At 54.3% G+C, this 16,632-nt stretch overlaps 3 protein-coding genes across 3 annotated transcripts in view; 2 read left to right on the forward strand and 1 right to left on the reverse strand.

Moving 5' to 3' along the window:
* Nucleotides 1-1,392, forward strand: part of PTSG_06373 (uncharacterized protein) — a 3,027-nt gene extending 1,635 nt beyond the window's left edge. The window contains exons 5-8 of the mRNA XM_004993205.1: nucleotides 1-10; nucleotides 238-304; nucleotides 479-608; nucleotides 751-1,392. The exon at nucleotides 1-10 is cut by the window's left edge and continues 109 nt beyond it. Of these exons, the coding sequence (XP_004993262.1) occupies nucleotides 1-10; nucleotides 238-304; nucleotides 479-608; nucleotides 751-1,139 (596 nt within the window). The 3' untranslated portion in view covers nucleotides 1,140-1,392. The remainder of the gene's footprint in view (nucleotides 11-237; nucleotides 305-478; nucleotides 609-750) is intronic.
* A 325-nt stretch (nucleotides 1,393-1,717) lies between these two features.
* Nucleotides 1,718-8,599, reverse strand: PTSG_06374 (uncharacterized protein). The gene is made up of 20 exons (XM_004993206.1): nucleotides 7,631-8,599; nucleotides 7,346-7,432; nucleotides 7,023-7,106; nucleotides 6,708-6,788; nucleotides 6,434-6,491; nucleotides 6,149-6,225; nucleotides 5,889-5,954; nucleotides 5,567-5,680; nucleotides 5,219-5,278; nucleotides 4,948-5,017; nucleotides 4,649-4,694; nucleotides 4,475-4,529; nucleotides 4,032-4,175; nucleotides 3,771-3,844; nucleotides 3,464-3,538; nucleotides 3,091-3,226; nucleotides 2,783-2,854; nucleotides 2,508-2,576; nucleotides 2,132-2,323; nucleotides 1,718-1,883 (listed from the first exon to the last, which is right to left on the reverse strand). The coding sequence occupies exons 1-20, from the start codon at nucleotides 8,288-8,290 to the stop codon at nucleotides 1,779-1,781; spliced, it is 2,325 nt and encodes a 774-aa protein (XP_004993263.1). The 5' UTR covers nucleotides 8,291-8,599; the 3' UTR covers nucleotides 1,718-1,778.
* A 29-nt stretch (nucleotides 8,600-8,628) lies between these two features.
* On the forward strand, nucleotides 8,629-16,280 carry PTSG_06375 (uncharacterized protein). Its single transcript, XM_004993207.1, has 21 exons — nucleotides 8,629-8,746; nucleotides 9,046-9,240; nucleotides 9,411-9,512; nucleotides 9,696-9,763; nucleotides 9,926-10,010; nucleotides 10,276-10,416; nucleotides 10,557-10,612; nucleotides 10,833-10,882; nucleotides 11,053-11,264; nucleotides 11,506-11,594; nucleotides 11,850-11,982; nucleotides 12,270-12,322; nucleotides 12,532-12,719; nucleotides 13,078-13,142; nucleotides 13,381-13,462; nucleotides 13,734-13,867; nucleotides 14,159-14,234; nucleotides 14,454-14,614; nucleotides 14,829-15,183; nucleotides 15,562-15,897; nucleotides 16,071-16,280. Exons 1-21 carry the CDS (start codon nucleotides 8,714-8,716, stop codon nucleotides 16,133-16,135), a joined length of 2,679 nt encoding a protein of 892 aa, XP_004993264.1. The 5' UTR covers nucleotides 8,629-8,713; the 3' UTR covers nucleotides 16,136-16,280.
* Nucleotides 16,281-16,632: the final 352 nt, after the last annotated feature.

A 16,632-nucleotide genomic window follows, 5' to 3' on the forward strand; every position in this document is an offset into this window, starting at 1 on the left:
AGCCACTCAGGTGCAGCTCCGTGTGCGTTCGTGCGTGTGTCTGTGTCTGTGTCTGTGTCTGTGTGTGCGTGTGTGTGTGTGTGTGTTTGCGTGTGTGTGTGTGTGTGTGTGTGTGTGTGTATGTATGCGTCTGGGGAGAACGAAAGCAAGAGAGCCAAGCTTCAATGTTGGGTGACATGTTGCTGTCGTTGGCCAACCATGTCATGTTCGTACGCTACACATTGTGTGTGTGTGCAGGTATGTGCTGACCAAAATGCTTGGAGTGAGCAGGAGCAACGCCCGCAAGTCCTTGGCGATTGTCAAGGTATGAAACGCAACATCGGGTGTGTTGCGTGCACCCTCACTCACCCACGCACACCCACGCACGTACACGCACTCACACACGCACTCTAACACGCACTCGCACACACACACACTCTCTCTCACTCTCTCACCCACCCACTCACCCACACGCACACACACACACACACACTGTCAGGAGCTTTACGACGAGCTGGATGCGCTCTTTGCTGACGGGCGGCCGTACATATGTGGCGATCACTTTACCATCGCTGACATCACCCTCGCCAGCCTCGGCGCACTCACAACACTGCCCGAAGGATACACAGGTGTGGGCGCAAGGCGTGGCGCGTGGCTTGGTTCGGCATTTGTTGTTGCATGTGTACTTTGACTTCTTTTCGTCACTGCCACCGTCACTGCCTCACCACCACTGCCACTGCCACTTGCTTGTCTCCCTCCGTCTCCTTGCAGGCGGCGCTGCCGAGCACGCGCTGCTGTCGATTGATGACATGAAAGCGATGGGCGTTGATCTCGCCTTTGTGGAGGAGATTCAGTCCTTCCGCCAGCGGCCAACCGGACGCCACATCCTGCGCATGTATGCGCAAGAACGCTCTCACGTGATGCAATCATCATCGGCAGCATCGTCAACGTCGGAACCAGTGTCAGCATCAGCATCAGCACCAACACAACAGCTGCCCTCATCATCTACAACATCAACATCGACGACATCAGAGCATGATCTTCATGGGAAGAACACAAGCACTGATGCAGCCAAGAGCGAACAACATACGCCGGCACCCAATACACAGACAGACAGCAGCGATGGTGAAGGCAGTCGAGACGCCAAAAAGGACCTGTAGCTGCGTGCGTGTGTATGTGTATGTGTGTGTGTGCGTGCGTGTGTGTGTGCGTGAGGTTGATTACACCCGTTGTTTCTTCACCCTACCCCCGCCATGTGTGTTGATCTTTTCTGCCTCCTGCGTTATCTGTGAATGGCAACTTGGGCTCTGCACTGCGTTTTACTTCTTCTCAATCCTAACCACTGCACAGGGAACGAGTTCACTGCTCGCTTGCTTTTTTCCCTGGCCATAAATACAAACGACAACAACAACACCCATCATGAAATGTTCTCAACACACGCAACACAAACACACACACACACACATAAGCAGAGTCAACCGCACACACACACACACATGCACACATTCTCTCTTAAGCAAGTGAAACCCAACACAAAAGGGTGAATATGAACAGAAAGGAAGCTTCTATGACAGTTGTATGCACACACATATGAAATTGATGAGTCTAACTGCTTACGCACGGTGAGCTGTGAGCCACACCCTGCCGCCACCGCCATCCCTACATCCCCCTCCATAGATCACCATCACTATCAATCGTCATCACCATGAACATTCATCACCATCACTATCAATCGTCATCACCATGAACATTCATCACCATCCACCGTCCCCGCCATCCATCATCACTGCAGCGTCACGTCACTGCCGCTTGATCTGCTCGTAGTCGGGCAGGTCACGAATCACCAGCGTGCCGTTGTCGTCGACAGAGACAATTGCGTGTCCTTCCAGCGCGTCCCAGGCATCCTGGTGGTGGTTGTTGCAGCCATGGCGAGTGTTGATGGCAGGTGTTCGTCATAACATGTTTCGAACATCATGCACGTCGTCGTTCGCGCAAGTGTACATGAGCACACACACACACACGCACGCACAAGCACACGCACACACACGCACACACACGCACACGCACACACACACACGCACACACACACACGCACACGCACACACGCACACACACACACGCACACGCACACAGAGAAACGGTAGTTGCCCACCTGTGCCTCCTTGACTGTCATGTTTCGGCGGAAGACAGCATCCACATCAATGCCTTCAGTCGTGTCAAGGCGCAACCGCGAAAGAATCACCATCACCTGCACGCCCCACTGCTTGCTCTCGTATCCAATGCCATCCAGCAGCTTGTAGTTGTCTTTGTGTTCAGATGCAAGCGGACCACAGGCGGCCATCACCTGAACAGCCAACGCACGTCGTGGTGTGTGTGCGTGTGTGCGATTGAGTCCTTGTAATTGCTTTCCAGCCAATGTGCGTGAGCGTGTGGAGGACTTGTGTGTTCGCGAGTGTGAGGGTGGGACCAAGTTTTCTGTGCAACACGGCCATAGCTGCAAGTGCAGTCAATGACAAGAAAGGACGCACCGATTTCGACACATGCTTGACGTGTGCAATGACATCATCCGCTTGTTCCGCCAGCGTGTTGATTGTCATCTGCATGCACAAACACGTAACACAGATGGCAATGTCAATGTGAGTGATAGGAAGAGACAACAGCACCGACAATATCGTGGAGTGGCAACCAACATGATCGCCAAAACACACACACGCTCACTCACACTCACACACGCGTCTCGCCCACAACTGCCACCACCATCACCACCGTCACCATTACCACCACCATCACACGATGGTCGCACCTCTTTTAAGCCGCAGATGAGTTTCTGGGCGGCAATGAACCAGCGGGCCATCGCACGGTGCACATCAGACACCTGCACCCAGAAAATCAGGGGTTGGTTTCATCGTCAGTCGTGCAGAGGCAGCCGCCCTCAGTTGAGTGGGAGGCGGGGTGCGGACACGCCCGACGACACAGCAGTAGTATTGAACAAGCGTGCTTCGTTGCCAACTTCCACCAACTGTCACCCACTATCACCAACTGTCACCAACAATGACCAACACACAACGTCAAGATGCAAACAAAAACAAGAGCACACGTTGGTGTGCGCACCTCGTCGACTAAGCGGTTGCACTGTGCCATGGTGTCCATGGATATGGCCAGCACCCAATCGCTCGCTTGCGAAAGAATCGGTTTGATTACGTAAGGGCGCGACACGTGCTCCCGCGCCGCATCCACTTTCAAACGCCTGCATTGTGTGTGTGTGTGTGTGTGTGTGTGTGTGTGTGTGTGTGTGTGTGTGTGTGTGTGTGTGTGTGTGTGTGTGTGTGTGTGTGTGTGAATGCGTGTGTGTTGGACAACTCAGGCATCACAGCGTGCAACTCCTCACCCACCATCACCAAAGGCACCACCACCATCACCAAAGGCACCACCACGACCACGACCACCACCATCACTTGCGTGCATGTGTGCATCCCCGACTCACCAGATACTGATGACCGCCGTCAACTTCTTCAGTTTCTCGTCGTCACTCGACTTGTCCGAACGCAGCATCACCAGCCTGGTTGGTGGATGGATGGTTGAAGCGTGCATGCGCATGAATGATCGTTGAGAGTCCACACGCGGCGACACTACACATGAGTCGGCCTGATCTACTCCCAAACAGTACACTGCATTGGCATCTCCACACCTTCACGCACACGCACACGCACACGCACACGCGCACGCACACGCACACGAACACGCACACGCACACGCACACGCGCACGCACACGCACACACAGATGCCGTACATGCGCTCTGCTTCGTTGCGAAGAAACGCCAATGCATTCACAAACGCGCTGTTGACGCCAATCCTCTCCTCAACCTGTTGGTGCAAACGGAATTCATGGCGTGAGGACACGCATGGGCACGCATGAACAATGACACCGCCAGCTTCTGCTGATGGCTGTGTAAACAACGCACGCCTCCCTCCCAAACATCAGACCACCGTCAACAGCAACAGCTATGTCAACTGTCAACCACCATCGTCAACTGTCATCATCATCACTAACTGAGACAACGAGTGCGGCGACGTCTTCGTTGATGGTCTTGAGCTTGTGCCCGTGTTTCGTTTCAAGCGGTGGGAAGCACTTGTTGAGGATTTGAACAACGCGTATACACGTGTCCATGGCACTGTCTACTTGCTTGTCACGTTGCTGGGTTGTTGTACAGTGGGTGAGTGAGTGAGTGAGTGAGTGAGTGAGTGAGTGAGAGTATGTGTGAGTGAGTGAGTGAGTAAGTGAGTGAATGTGTGAGTGAGTGTGTGAGTGAGTGAGTGAGTGAGTGAGTGAGTGTGAGTGAGTGAGTGTGTGTCAAAGCGGGAGGGCGATGATGCGCACCAACGTTGACGTTCACACGTGCAACGCTGCAGGTGTTGCTATACAGCATCGTCACCAACATCGTCAACAATAGTGGCATTGTGATGAACATGATGACACCACAACCCAGTGCTCACCTGCAAATCTGAGAGCCGAATCCCGATGAAACTGTCCAGAACATCAGACAGCGCCCTGCACACACAGGCACACACACATGACCACAATGTCAGCGTGATCGTTTCAGTCATGGCTGTCATATCACATGACACATTCACAGCGGGCACGCACTTCATGCCAATGTTTGCGCTCACCGTTCCCAATGCTCGAGCGTGGAAATGGCGCGCGCAATAACTTTGCCTGCAGGCAAAATGGAAACACACACACACACGCACACACGCACACAAACACAAACACACGCACAAAACGCAAGAAAGCACATCCCCGCACACGCATTACACACGTGAGTGAATGAATCGAACAGTAAACAAGCCCCTAACACCAGAGAACATGAGCAATGATGACAACGCAACATACTCGCAATTCGAAAGCACCAGATAGCTGAAACATCCAAGCAAGAAGGACAGCAGTGACTGCGATGACGTCAGCGTACTCTTGGGCATGCGATCCAGCGCCGTTGCCTCAAGGCCGTGTGTGATTGCATCAAGGCCTTCCTCCAATTCCTGCCAAATTGCACAAAGGCGCAACACGAGTTGACAGCGCACGCGTGGTGGCGTGTCATGGTTGTGAGCAACAACCTCAAGCCAAAGTAGCAGCAGCAGCAGCAGCAGCAGCAGCAGCGAGTACAGCAAGCGCACAAATACAAACACGGTGCGGTATTCAAGTGCCATCCCAATTGCATAGTCATCTGCGCATGACAACACCTTGACGACGGCGAGGAGCGAAGTGTCATCTTGCTGCAACTTTCGATACAGCATCGACATCTGTGTACATACGCGCACGGGCACACATGCACAGCGTTGATGGAGGGCATGTATCGAGTGAGGGATACTGGGAGTCAACATGTCATGTGCATCACATGGCAGGCATCCAATATGCACGTCGTTCTCGTTGCTGCCAACACCGCCACCACAAACAGCCGTCGTGGCCGCACGAGCCACAATCACGGCATGACTCCCAAACACATTCCCATCACCCACAATCCCATTCCCCTCACCCTCTTCCTCTCCCTCTCGCCTCCCCTCCAAGCCCTTTTTATTTTCTCGGCCCACCTCGCGTTTCCACATGGTTTCCGCCTGCTTGAGATTGCGCACAGCCCTTGTGCTATCGTCTTTGAGGCGCAGCGTAAACTTGAGCCCGAGCGAATTCCACGTCGACTGGTGCAACTGTAGTTGGTGATCATGGTGGTGGTTGTGGTGGTGGCGTGAAGTGTTGTGGTGGTGGTGTGACGTGAAGTGTTGTGGTGAGAAAGAAACCTCGAGCCCACCCCCCTTTCCAACCCCGTACCCTGTGCACAACAACAACAACAGCCACCACCCACCCACCCCCCTTTTTTTCCATCGCAATCAGCATGCGGATGATCAGTGAACGCACCCTGAGTTTCTGCAGCAGCGTCAGGTCTTTGCTGTCCGCCATCGTGGACGCCATGTCAAATGCAGCCTGCACACACACACACACATACACACACATACACACACACATGCATACGCACACACACACACATACACACACACATACCAAGATGAGCTGGGAGACAAGGATTGTGACGCTCACACAAGCGTCACTCAATACAATGCTTCCCTTTCCACCTTAGATTACCATACACCCCTTCATCATCACCCCTTCGTCATCACCTTGCACCAGGCATCCCGTTCCTCTGCAAGCTTGTCCGCTTTGCTCGCTAGCCGCACCCGCTGCAGCTCATACAGATCTAAACGGCCAAACGACACACACCATGGTGACGTGCACAAACCACATTCACGTGCGTGTGTGTGTGTGTGCGTGTGTAAGTGCGCGTGTGAGTAAGAGTGTGCGAGTGCGCGTTTGAGTAATGTGCTGTTTCACAAACACAAAGTAGCGCCAGATGTGAGACAGACGCACAAGCGCGCGCAACCATGTGCATACGGCCACGGCCGCACCTTTGAGTTCGTGTGCAACGTCTTGCGGCGTTTGGATGTAGTCCTCAGGATGATCGACCTGACACAATGGATGGTGGACACATAGACACGCACACGCGTGGAAACCAAGAGAACCACACCGTCAAGGTCATTGCATCCGGTCGTTCTCAAACACGCAGGAACCCAAACGTGCAAACGTACGCGCATGCACACACGCATGTACACGTACGTACGTGCGTACCAACACACACACACACATATACAGAGAGAGCGAGACACACACACACACACGCACCTGCGTTGCCTGGAAGTGTTTGCTGGCAATGTCTTTGACGACATCACGAGATACAGCCAATCCGGCAACAGCAGCGTTGACCTGATGCGCCACGATGATCATGGTGAGCGTCATGACGATGACAGTGATGGTGATGATGACGAAGATATATGATGAATGTGACCAGGAGGTGCTGCACGGGCACGTGTGTGAATACTTGGCTCCTAGACACACACACACAACACATACACACACATACAAGCACACACAACACACACACATACAAGCACACACAACACATACACACACATACAAGCACACACAACACACAAGCACCTTCTGTTGAAACGTTTGTAGGGTGGCACTGATGTGATCGTTGATTTTGCTGAGCGTCTCAATCTCTTGCTTCAGCATTTCAGTCTGGCCATGACGAACGGGAAGAGAACACCAATATCAAGCCGACACAGTTAAGCGCCATCAATCACAAGACAACAGGCAGCCAGCTCACATGCACATACAGAGCCACATTGCACTCAGACACAGAGACACAATACCTACAGCACACAGGAACGGAGACATACAGCACACACCATATCACATGCACACATCATGTCAAATCACATGCATACAACACATCACACACAGTTGGCATTACGTACGGCGAGCGGGAGACGTTTGAAGATTGCGCTGTAACGCTGCTGCACGCGTGTCAGGTAGTGTGCATTGGACGAATCCTTGGTCACAATCTGCACACAGGGTCAGCACAGCTACGTGAGCGCGTGCACACTGTATTTGGGCGATGGGTACGGGATTGTCCATCCACATGAAGAACAACACGCCATCACACACACAACACAAACACACACGCACACGCACACAACACAAACACACAAACACACGCGCACACAAACACACAAACACACACTCTCACATACAACACACACCTGCTTGACAATCTCACGAAGGCAGGCATCCAGGAGCTTTGCCTCCGTGTGTACGGACGTCAGCTCGTCATCCACGCTCTCGGACTTCTGCTCATGCCGCCCGCCGTCTTGCAGCAGCACATCTCGAAGCAAGTCTGTGCTGCCCATGAACTCGCGCGCAAACGGTGCTGTGCTTGAGCGGTACTGAAAGGAGGAGCCTCGTGCGGCATCAAATGCTGCTGCGTCGTCGCCCGCGCTGACAATGCTGGCAGCGTCGCCGGCGTCGCTGTCTGCGTCGCCGCTCTGCGACAAGTTGGCGCCGTCATCGTCGGCGCCGTTGTTGCTGCTGACGCTCGCTTCAGCATCAGCTCCGCTCCCGCGTATTCTCGACAGCTGTCGCTGTCGCTGCTGTAGGAGTTGTTGTTGCTGTGATTGCTTGGCCCAAGCAAGGCGCTGGTCCTGCGGCTGCTGTTGCTGCTGCTGCTGCTGCTGCTGTTGCCGCGATGGTGGAAACGGTCGTTGTGGTGATCCCGTCTGCTGTGGTTGCTGCTGGGACGGCTTTCTTGGCGGCTGTCGCCGACGTCTGGACATGACCAGCTCATCTGGCACCACATGGCTCCTGCTCCTCAGTGCTTCGCCAGTAGGCGGCCGCAGCGGAGGCAGCTCCGTCGGGTGCGACATGTCAAGCAGCCAACCCGCGCCAAACGATGCCAGCCAGCTGACAATGGAAGAGGATGCAAGGTGACAACGAACGCTTCGCTGTCCCTGGCTTTGCTTTCCTTTTGCTCTCGCCTTCTCTGTGTGTCCTCAAGATCCGTGCTGGCGACCACACATGCACACACGCACACACGCACGCACACGCACACACGCACACGCACACGCACGCGAAGAAGAAGTAACAGGCACCACAAGTGCGAAGCTGAGGTGTGCGGGTGTGTGGAAGGAGTGCGGCTGTTTGATGCTGCTGCGAATTCGTTGTTCTTGTTGCCAAGAATTCAGAAATATGGCCATATCTTTTAGGGGTTTTCCGTAACCACCGCTGCCAGGACGAGCAAGCAAGCAAGACAAGCAAGGCAAACAAGACAAGACCAGGAAACGGCAGCCATGAAGACGGAGCTGTTGTCGCTGGTGCACGAGGTGAGATGATGCGTGTGGCGGGACGCTGTGTGTTGGTGGTGGTGGTGGTGGTGGTGGTGGTGGTGGGTGAGTGTGGGTGTATGTGCAGCAAAATCAATTCACCACAGCCTCAAGTCCCTTCCTCACATTCCAGCCACTCAACAACAACAACAACAACAACAACAACAACAACAACAACAACAACAACAACAACAACAACAACAACAACAACAACAACAACAACATCATCATCATCATCATCATCATCATCATCATCATCATGAAACAACAACGCACTGACACATGTGTGTGGTGGGTAGTATTTGGCTGCCTATGGATACACGGAAGCGGCAAGTACGCTGCAAGCGGAGGCCAACGCCAAAGGAGAGGACTTCAAACCACTGCCGCATGACGGCTCCACCAAGGAAAACCTCGTGGTCATCAAGACACTGGAAGCGTTTGATCGAGGATCACTGCCCGAGTTCAAGCAGCAGTGGAATGCCGCTTTGCCAGAGGTGTGGTGCGAGAGGCATGTGATATGTGTAATATGTGTGATGCGTGTGCATTGGGTGGTGTGTACAATCTGTGTACAATGCATGTGCTTTGGCAGCGTCTAAGGGATACCCTCACTGCTTTGACGCTGCTTGCTGCAAACGCAACCTTCTTTTTCAACACTGCAATGCAGCTCATGCGCACGTCGGACTCGACATGTGTGAAGCTGGAGTTTTATGCACACGTCTACTTTGCCATCGTTGGCATCCATCCGCACGCCACGTTCCGACCAGAGGTACCTTTGTGTGTGTGCGTGTGTGCGTGTGTGTGTGTGTGTGTGGTGGCGGCCTCGCTTTTGCTGCGCGGGCTCGTCTGTTACTATCATCATTTCATCGCCATTGCCGTCGTCAACATCATTGCCGACAGACGTTGTTCAACTCACATGTTTTTGGGTGTGTGTGTCTGCTGTGCAACGCAGAGCTACAACCAGCAGATGGCCATGGCCCAGCTTCGGCAGTACATTGAAGACAAAGGCGCCATCTTGAGGTTGTGTGCATGTGACGTGTGTGCCATGTGTGTGAGTGTGTGCTTGAGTGAACATGCATCTGCTACCCTCACGTCAACGCGTCAACCAGCAATTATAATCGGGCAATACCCCTTCCCCCTTCACACCTCCAATCTGTGTATGCGCCCTGCCAACCACACCAGCAATGAGCCAGAGTTGCTGCCGTATTTTGCAATGCCCTACATCCCCGAGCCACAGCACCACGCCACTTTCGCCACCCTCTTCACAGTACGTGCACATATGCGTGCAAATGTGCTTGTGTGTGTATGTGTGTGTGCGTGTGTGTGTGTGGTCTTCAGCCGCTTTTCCTCCACATCTTGCATGCACCGCCGTTGCCCGTGGTCCTGACGTCAACCCACCCCCTCCCTCACACACACACACACACACACACACACACACACACACACACACACACACACACACACACACACACACACACACACACACACACACACACGTCAATGGCCACCGTCACTGCCATCATCATCGCCAGGACACGTGGATTCCCGAGATCCGTGCACGCATTGAGAAGTATCTTCTTGCCAACGCCGGCACACCCGCGTCCCGCCTCTCTGATATTGTCCACGAGTGGGAGGTGCAGACGCAGAAGGGCAAGGCCGCACACGCTGTCGAGGTGCGTGTTTTGATTGTACAAGTGATATGTGCGTGTGTGTGTGTGTACGCGCCTCTGTGTGTGCCCACGCCTTTCCTCGGATTCAAACCCCCAATCATGTGCTCGTGCGTTCATGCGTGTGTGTGCGTGTGTGTGTCCAGGGGATGGTGAAACAGCTGGAGGAAGTGACAGAGGAGAAGAACGAGCTGTGGATCAGGTCAGGCATGCGAGGCAGTCCGCACAGTGTTGCTGCTGTTATTGTCCTTCTTCTTCTTCTTCTTCTTCGTCTTCGTCTCGCCGCCCTTGTCCTTGCCGTCCTTGTTCTTCTTGTTCCTCTTTGTTTGTGTCGTGCTGCTGCCATTTCACCATCGTGCTCACACCAGCAGCCCACCTGCTTTTCCCTCTCCCGGATTTGTTTTGGTTTTGCATCGCCTCAGGCATCAGCAGCTGCAACGCGAATATTACAATCTCCTCGGCGTCACGGACGGTACAACACCGACATGCACGCGCACATGCGTGCGAAACAACAACACGGTGCACACAAAGACACAACACACAACGCACACCCACACCTACACACCCACGCGTCGTGTATTGCCCATTCCCTCACACTGCTCGCCACCCATCACCACCATTACCTACCATCGCGGCGAGCAGAGCTGGTTGAGGCTGTGGTTGCCGGTATTCGTGGATCTCCCGTGTCGCAATCGCAACTGGACGACATCTGTCGCCGCCTGAATCTGTTCACAACAGAGACGGAGGAGGACCACGACAGTGGCGAAGAGGAGCCACAGGACCACTCGGAGGACCACGCCCGTCCGCATGGGTCCAGTCACGGCCACAAGGGGGCACACAAGGCCACCACACAGGTTTGCAACAAGCAGGCGCTTCGTGTGTGTATGTGTGCGTTTGCGTATGTGTAGTGCTTGCGGATGTGTGTGTTTGCGTATGTGTAGGGAGTGTGTGTTTGCGTATGTGCAGGATGTGTGTGTGTTTGCGTATGTGTAGGGAGTGTGTGTGTGTGTGTGTGTGTTGTGTGTGTTTGCACGCTGCGAAAGTGGTCGCTGACCTCCGTGACACAACCATCGCCACCGTCACCGTGCACTGCAGGATGTGGTGCCATCGATTGTGATGGAGGGACCGCTCCCACCGCTCGACATCAAGACGTTCACAGCCGCAATCACAGACGCAGACGAGAGGTGGGGGTACAGATGTGGGGGGGGGGGGTGAAACTGTGAGCAGGAGGACATGCGTGTGTGTTGGGGGGGGGCTGGATGGACCGTAATGGGAAAGTACGGCGGACTCTTATCGTGCACTCGTGTGCGTTTGGGTACTTCTTTCACAAAATGCACGCAAACACAAACACACACACACATACATAAATTAACGTCGCTTCGCACTCACTCACATACGCACCACTATCCCCATCTTCAATCCCTCCCTACAATGCGCAGGTCTGCGTCGCTGCTGCTGCAGGCGCTACGATGGCGCGTGACGCGGGCACGACCCGGTCCTGTCCGCACGGCCGCCGTGGCGCAGCTCATCGCCGACGATGTGCTCGCCCTCGCCGACCCCGACAGCAGCACGGTGCGATGGCCATACCAGGGTGGCGTGGTGGGGCGTATCTTTGTTTGTTTGTTCGTTGGTTTGCTTATTTGTTTGTTTGTTTGCTCGTTCGTTTGTTCGTTTGTTTGTTCGCTGGTTTGTGTGTTTGTTTGTTTGTTTGTTTGTTTGTTCGTTGGTTTTTTTTTTATTTGTTTGTTTGTTTTGTTTGTTTGTGCGTGTGTGTTGCGTGCTTGGTGTGGTTTATTGATTTGCCGGGTGCTGGTGTACGCTGAGCTGACTTTTTGCTTCTTGATACCGCAACCTTACAGATCCTGTCGCTCATTTCCTCCAAGGACGAAACACTCAAACTCAGCGCTGCCAGGTGACCATGGTGATGATGATGATGGCCATGATGAGTTGCACTCGTGTCACGTATGCTCCCCTTTGCACCTCAGCTCCGTTCATCTCCTCTGTCTTACTCATTTGTCACTCATCACGCCCTCACCGCCTTCTGAAATGCACGCACATGCAAACATACAACACCCTCTCACCAAACCATGTGCGCTTGTGTGCGCGCGCGTGTGTGCACAGGCTGCTGAACTGCCTCGGATCGCTGTCCGCAGCGCGTCGATATCTCCTCACGAGCGACTCGCTCATCCGTCGCCTTTTCCAACAGATTCAGCGCGAGCAGGACGACACACCGGCCCGCCGCCACCTCCTCGGCGCACTGCAGAAGCTGAGCCTCAAGCGCCGCGCACAGATTGACATGATCAGCATCGGTCGGTCTGGCTTGCTTGGTGGTTTGTGTGGCTTGCGTTGTATTTGGTCGTGTTCGTTCATGTGATTCCCGTTTTCATTCTGTTCGTGTTGTTCGTGCTTTCGTGTTGTTTGCTTGGTTATGTGTGCTGTTTATTTGTTTGGCGCATGCTTTTGTCTTCGTTTGTCTCCCTGTCCCACTCTGCGCCTGTACCGTAAACATCACTGTGCAGCATTGTGCGCAGACCACCACTCAACAACAACAACAATAACAACAACAACAACAACAACAACAACAACAACAACAACACCACCACCACCACCACCACCACCACCACCACCACCACCACCACCACCACCTTCATCGTGTGCTATGACCAGGCGTCATTGACTGGCTCGTTGACCTTCTCCGTCACCCCGACGACGCCAGCTACTACAGCGTTGAGGTGCGTTTGGAAATGTGACTGTGGTGTGGTGATTTGTTTGTGGAACCAGACTAGCGCGTGTGTGAGCGCATACATCACGCGGCTACGCACACACACACACACACACACACACACACACACACACATCTCTCTCCCCCTGCCTCCTTTGCGCTTACAAAACCGCACGCTTACACACCAAACAACCCTCCCCAAACACACACACACACACACATACACACACATACACACACACTGGCAGTATGCGGTTGCGCTGCTGATGAATCTGTGCTTGCGGGGCCGTGGAAAGACATATTGCCAAGAGCGTGCGCGCGACGTTCTCGGTGCGTTGGTGGCCTACTGCGTGGTGTAATGGTTGTGATCCTCGTCCCATCTGGGCAACAGACCGCTTCGTACGTATACACGCACGCATGACACACACGCACACACACACACACACGCACGCACACACACACGCACACACACACGCATGACACGCACATAGCCCAAAGCAAACACGCGCACACAACATTCACGCACACACAACACACCCGCATTGCACATGTGGAGTGCCACACGCCAGCAGTGCTCACAATTCCACCTGCACTGCGACAGGCATGCTACTTGACCTGCTTGGTTACGAAGCGGCGCAGGTGCGCACGTATGTGCACGCGTGCCTGTACTCGCTGTTTTCGCGCCAGGCCATTCGCCAGGAAGCCGACATGCTTGGCGCAGAGTCCGCACTCAGGGTGAGCACCCCGTTGTGTCTTAAGCAAAGGGGGTATATGTGTGAATGTGTGTGTGTGTGTGCGTGTGTGCGTGTGTGCGTGTGTGTGCGTGTGTGTGCGCGTGCGTGTGTGTGCGTGTGTGTGTGCGTGTGTGTGTGTGCGTGTGTGTGCGCGTGCGTGGGTGTGCGATGATGCATGTTTGTGGGGGGAGGCGTGTAGACTCTCTAGTGCGCGTGCGCAACTGCGTCGCTTTTATCTCGTGGATGCGACAGTCTCAACGCCCTCTCCCGATACACACGTTGCGTGGTCTAGGCCCAGATGCGAGTGAGCAACGCTGTGATGGCGAAGCAGCTGGCACACGTTCTCGACCAACTTGCCCGCACCGACGGTATGATCGGTTCCATGCATGCGGTGCTGCGCTGTGTAAGGGTTTACGATACTGTGTCGTGTCGGGTGTGACTGGTGCCATTGTTGATTCGCTCACTCGGCCCGTGCATTAACACACATGCATACACACACACACTCTCTCTCTCTCTCTCGCACGTGCACACTCATGCACACGCACGTGCATCCACACACGCGCACATGCACACCCACGCAATCGCAGATGACTCTGACGCAGCGAGCGATGACGAGAATGATGATGAAGACGAGGACGAAGAAGAGGCGGAAGAGGATTCCGATGACATGACGTCACACAACCTGATGGCTGCAGACTACGAAGACCCGGAACCAATCACCGCTCCAAAGGATCAGAGCGGCGAACACGTGTGTTGCTCGTTGTTTGCTGTTGTTGTTGGTGCAGTTTGTTTGCCTATACGTTGCTCGCTTGCCACTGCAATCCATCACGCTCACAGCGAATTCTTCTCATCTTCTCCCTCATATACGCACACACGCACACTGAAACACACATGCACACGTGCGCATTCTCACACCCTCGCCCACACACGTGCCTGTTCGCATTTGCGCGTTGCACTGATAGCTGCTGGCGTCATTCTACGTTGGCGGCAGTGCCCAACACCAGCAACAACAAAAGCAGCAACAGCAGCAGCAACCACGAGAGCAGCAGTCCACAACCCCGACGACAACAGCACGAGCTGCATCACCGTCCGTGCACGTCGACAGGCCTGCCGCTGCCCCAACGATCGCCACCACAGCCAGCGCTCGCCCACATACAGGCAAAGCCAGGGGCACCGCCCCCGATACCGCCATGGCCACGGACGCCACGACGAGCAGTCGCCCTGCCACGACAGGACCGCGCCCAACATCGAGCAACAGGGGCGCGTCGGCCATGGATGACCTGCGCAAATCAACGGCAAAGCTCAGCCAGACCCTCGGTGAGGAGCTTTGATGTCATGCCATGCTCCGTGTATGTGTGTGTGTCTTGTGTCTGTGTGTGCATGTGTGGCGTGTGTTCGTTGTATCTGTCTGTGCGCATGTGTGCTTGTGTGTCGTGTGTCTGTATCTGTCTGTGCGCATGTGTACGTGTGTGGCGTGTGTCTGTTTCTGTCTGTGTGTGCATTTCGTATGTTTCTTTGTGCCTGTCTGTGGCATCTTCCCTGGCTGTCCCGAGCCTCCTGTATCTGTGTTTGTCTTTGCTGATTGCCTTTCTTTCTGTTCACTCAGTGTTCCGCCCTCTCCCGCCTGCCCTGCTCACCCGCCTTGCTTGCATGCTGCAACGAACATCATTTCCCTCCCCCTCCTCCTTGCATCAGACAACATGCGAGCAAGCAGCCGCCCGGCAACCGGGCGCACGCGTCTGCGCAACACCAACGAGCCAATCCAGGAAGAGGCAAGTGGTGGTGACGCCGACAACGATGGTGATGGCGGACAGACCACTGCGAGGACAGGGCCCGTGCCGTCCAAGAGCAAGACGGCGAGTAGTGGTGGTGACGATGATGATGATGGAGAGGGTGGTGATGGCGATGAGACGCCCGAGCCCGAACCTGTGCCGATTGATGAAGAGGCGTCGAATTTGCTTGCAAGCAAAGTTGGGAAGCCACTGGCACGAGCGGACGACAAGCCAGCGCCCCCACGCGCACAGGGTGAAGGTACGCTTGTGCTTGCGTGCTGCTGTGTATGTGTGTGTGTGTGTGTGCGTGCGTGCCTGTGCCTGTGCCTGTGCGTGTGCCTGTGTGGCTGTGTGTGCTCATCTGTGCAGGTGTCGCGTGCCAGTGTTGTCACTCACGGCACTTCTCGTTCGCGTTTACCGATGCACATGCAGACTCCAACATAGACGAGTACTACGCTGTGTTTGCGACACGGTCAAAGGTGCCGAGAACGCCCTAATCGAATGCGCTGCGTATGGACAACTGTGTGCATTTTGAGGCGCTTTTGAACACGCTTCTTCATCAACTACCCGTGTCAGTTTGTGTCAATCACATCATTTTCATGCCACACAAAATTATTGAACAACACAGCAAACGTTGACACGAACTGACGTGAGTTTGAGAGTTTTAAAATGCGCGAGCCAGGTCGCACGGCGGCCTTGCATTTCATGACACCGTGCAGAATGACATTGTTGCGTTATGAGTTCTTGCGTGCTGATTCCGAGAAACCAATGGCTGTTTAAATGCATTGCATAAGCACACGCATTTGCATATCAAATGTAGACCACTCACTTCACCCGTACTAGCCAGTGAAGCATGCGCTGCCAGCTTTGTGAATTGATTCCACTGGGTCAAGTCCTTCAGTTCCCTTCTGAGGGACTTCAAGGAGGTGGCGTGTGCGCTGTAAGTATTGCAAGCCTTGCAAGGATTGCAGGGTTGTTTCCTGGAATCAGCGAC

The sequence above is a fragment of the Salpingoeca rosetta genome, assembly GCF_000188695.1.
Source record: "Salpingoeca rosetta unplaced genomic scaffold supercont1.14, whole genome shotgun sequence".
Taxonomy (NCBI): Eukaryota; class Choanoflagellata; order Craspedida; family Salpingoecidae; genus Salpingoeca; species Salpingoeca rosetta.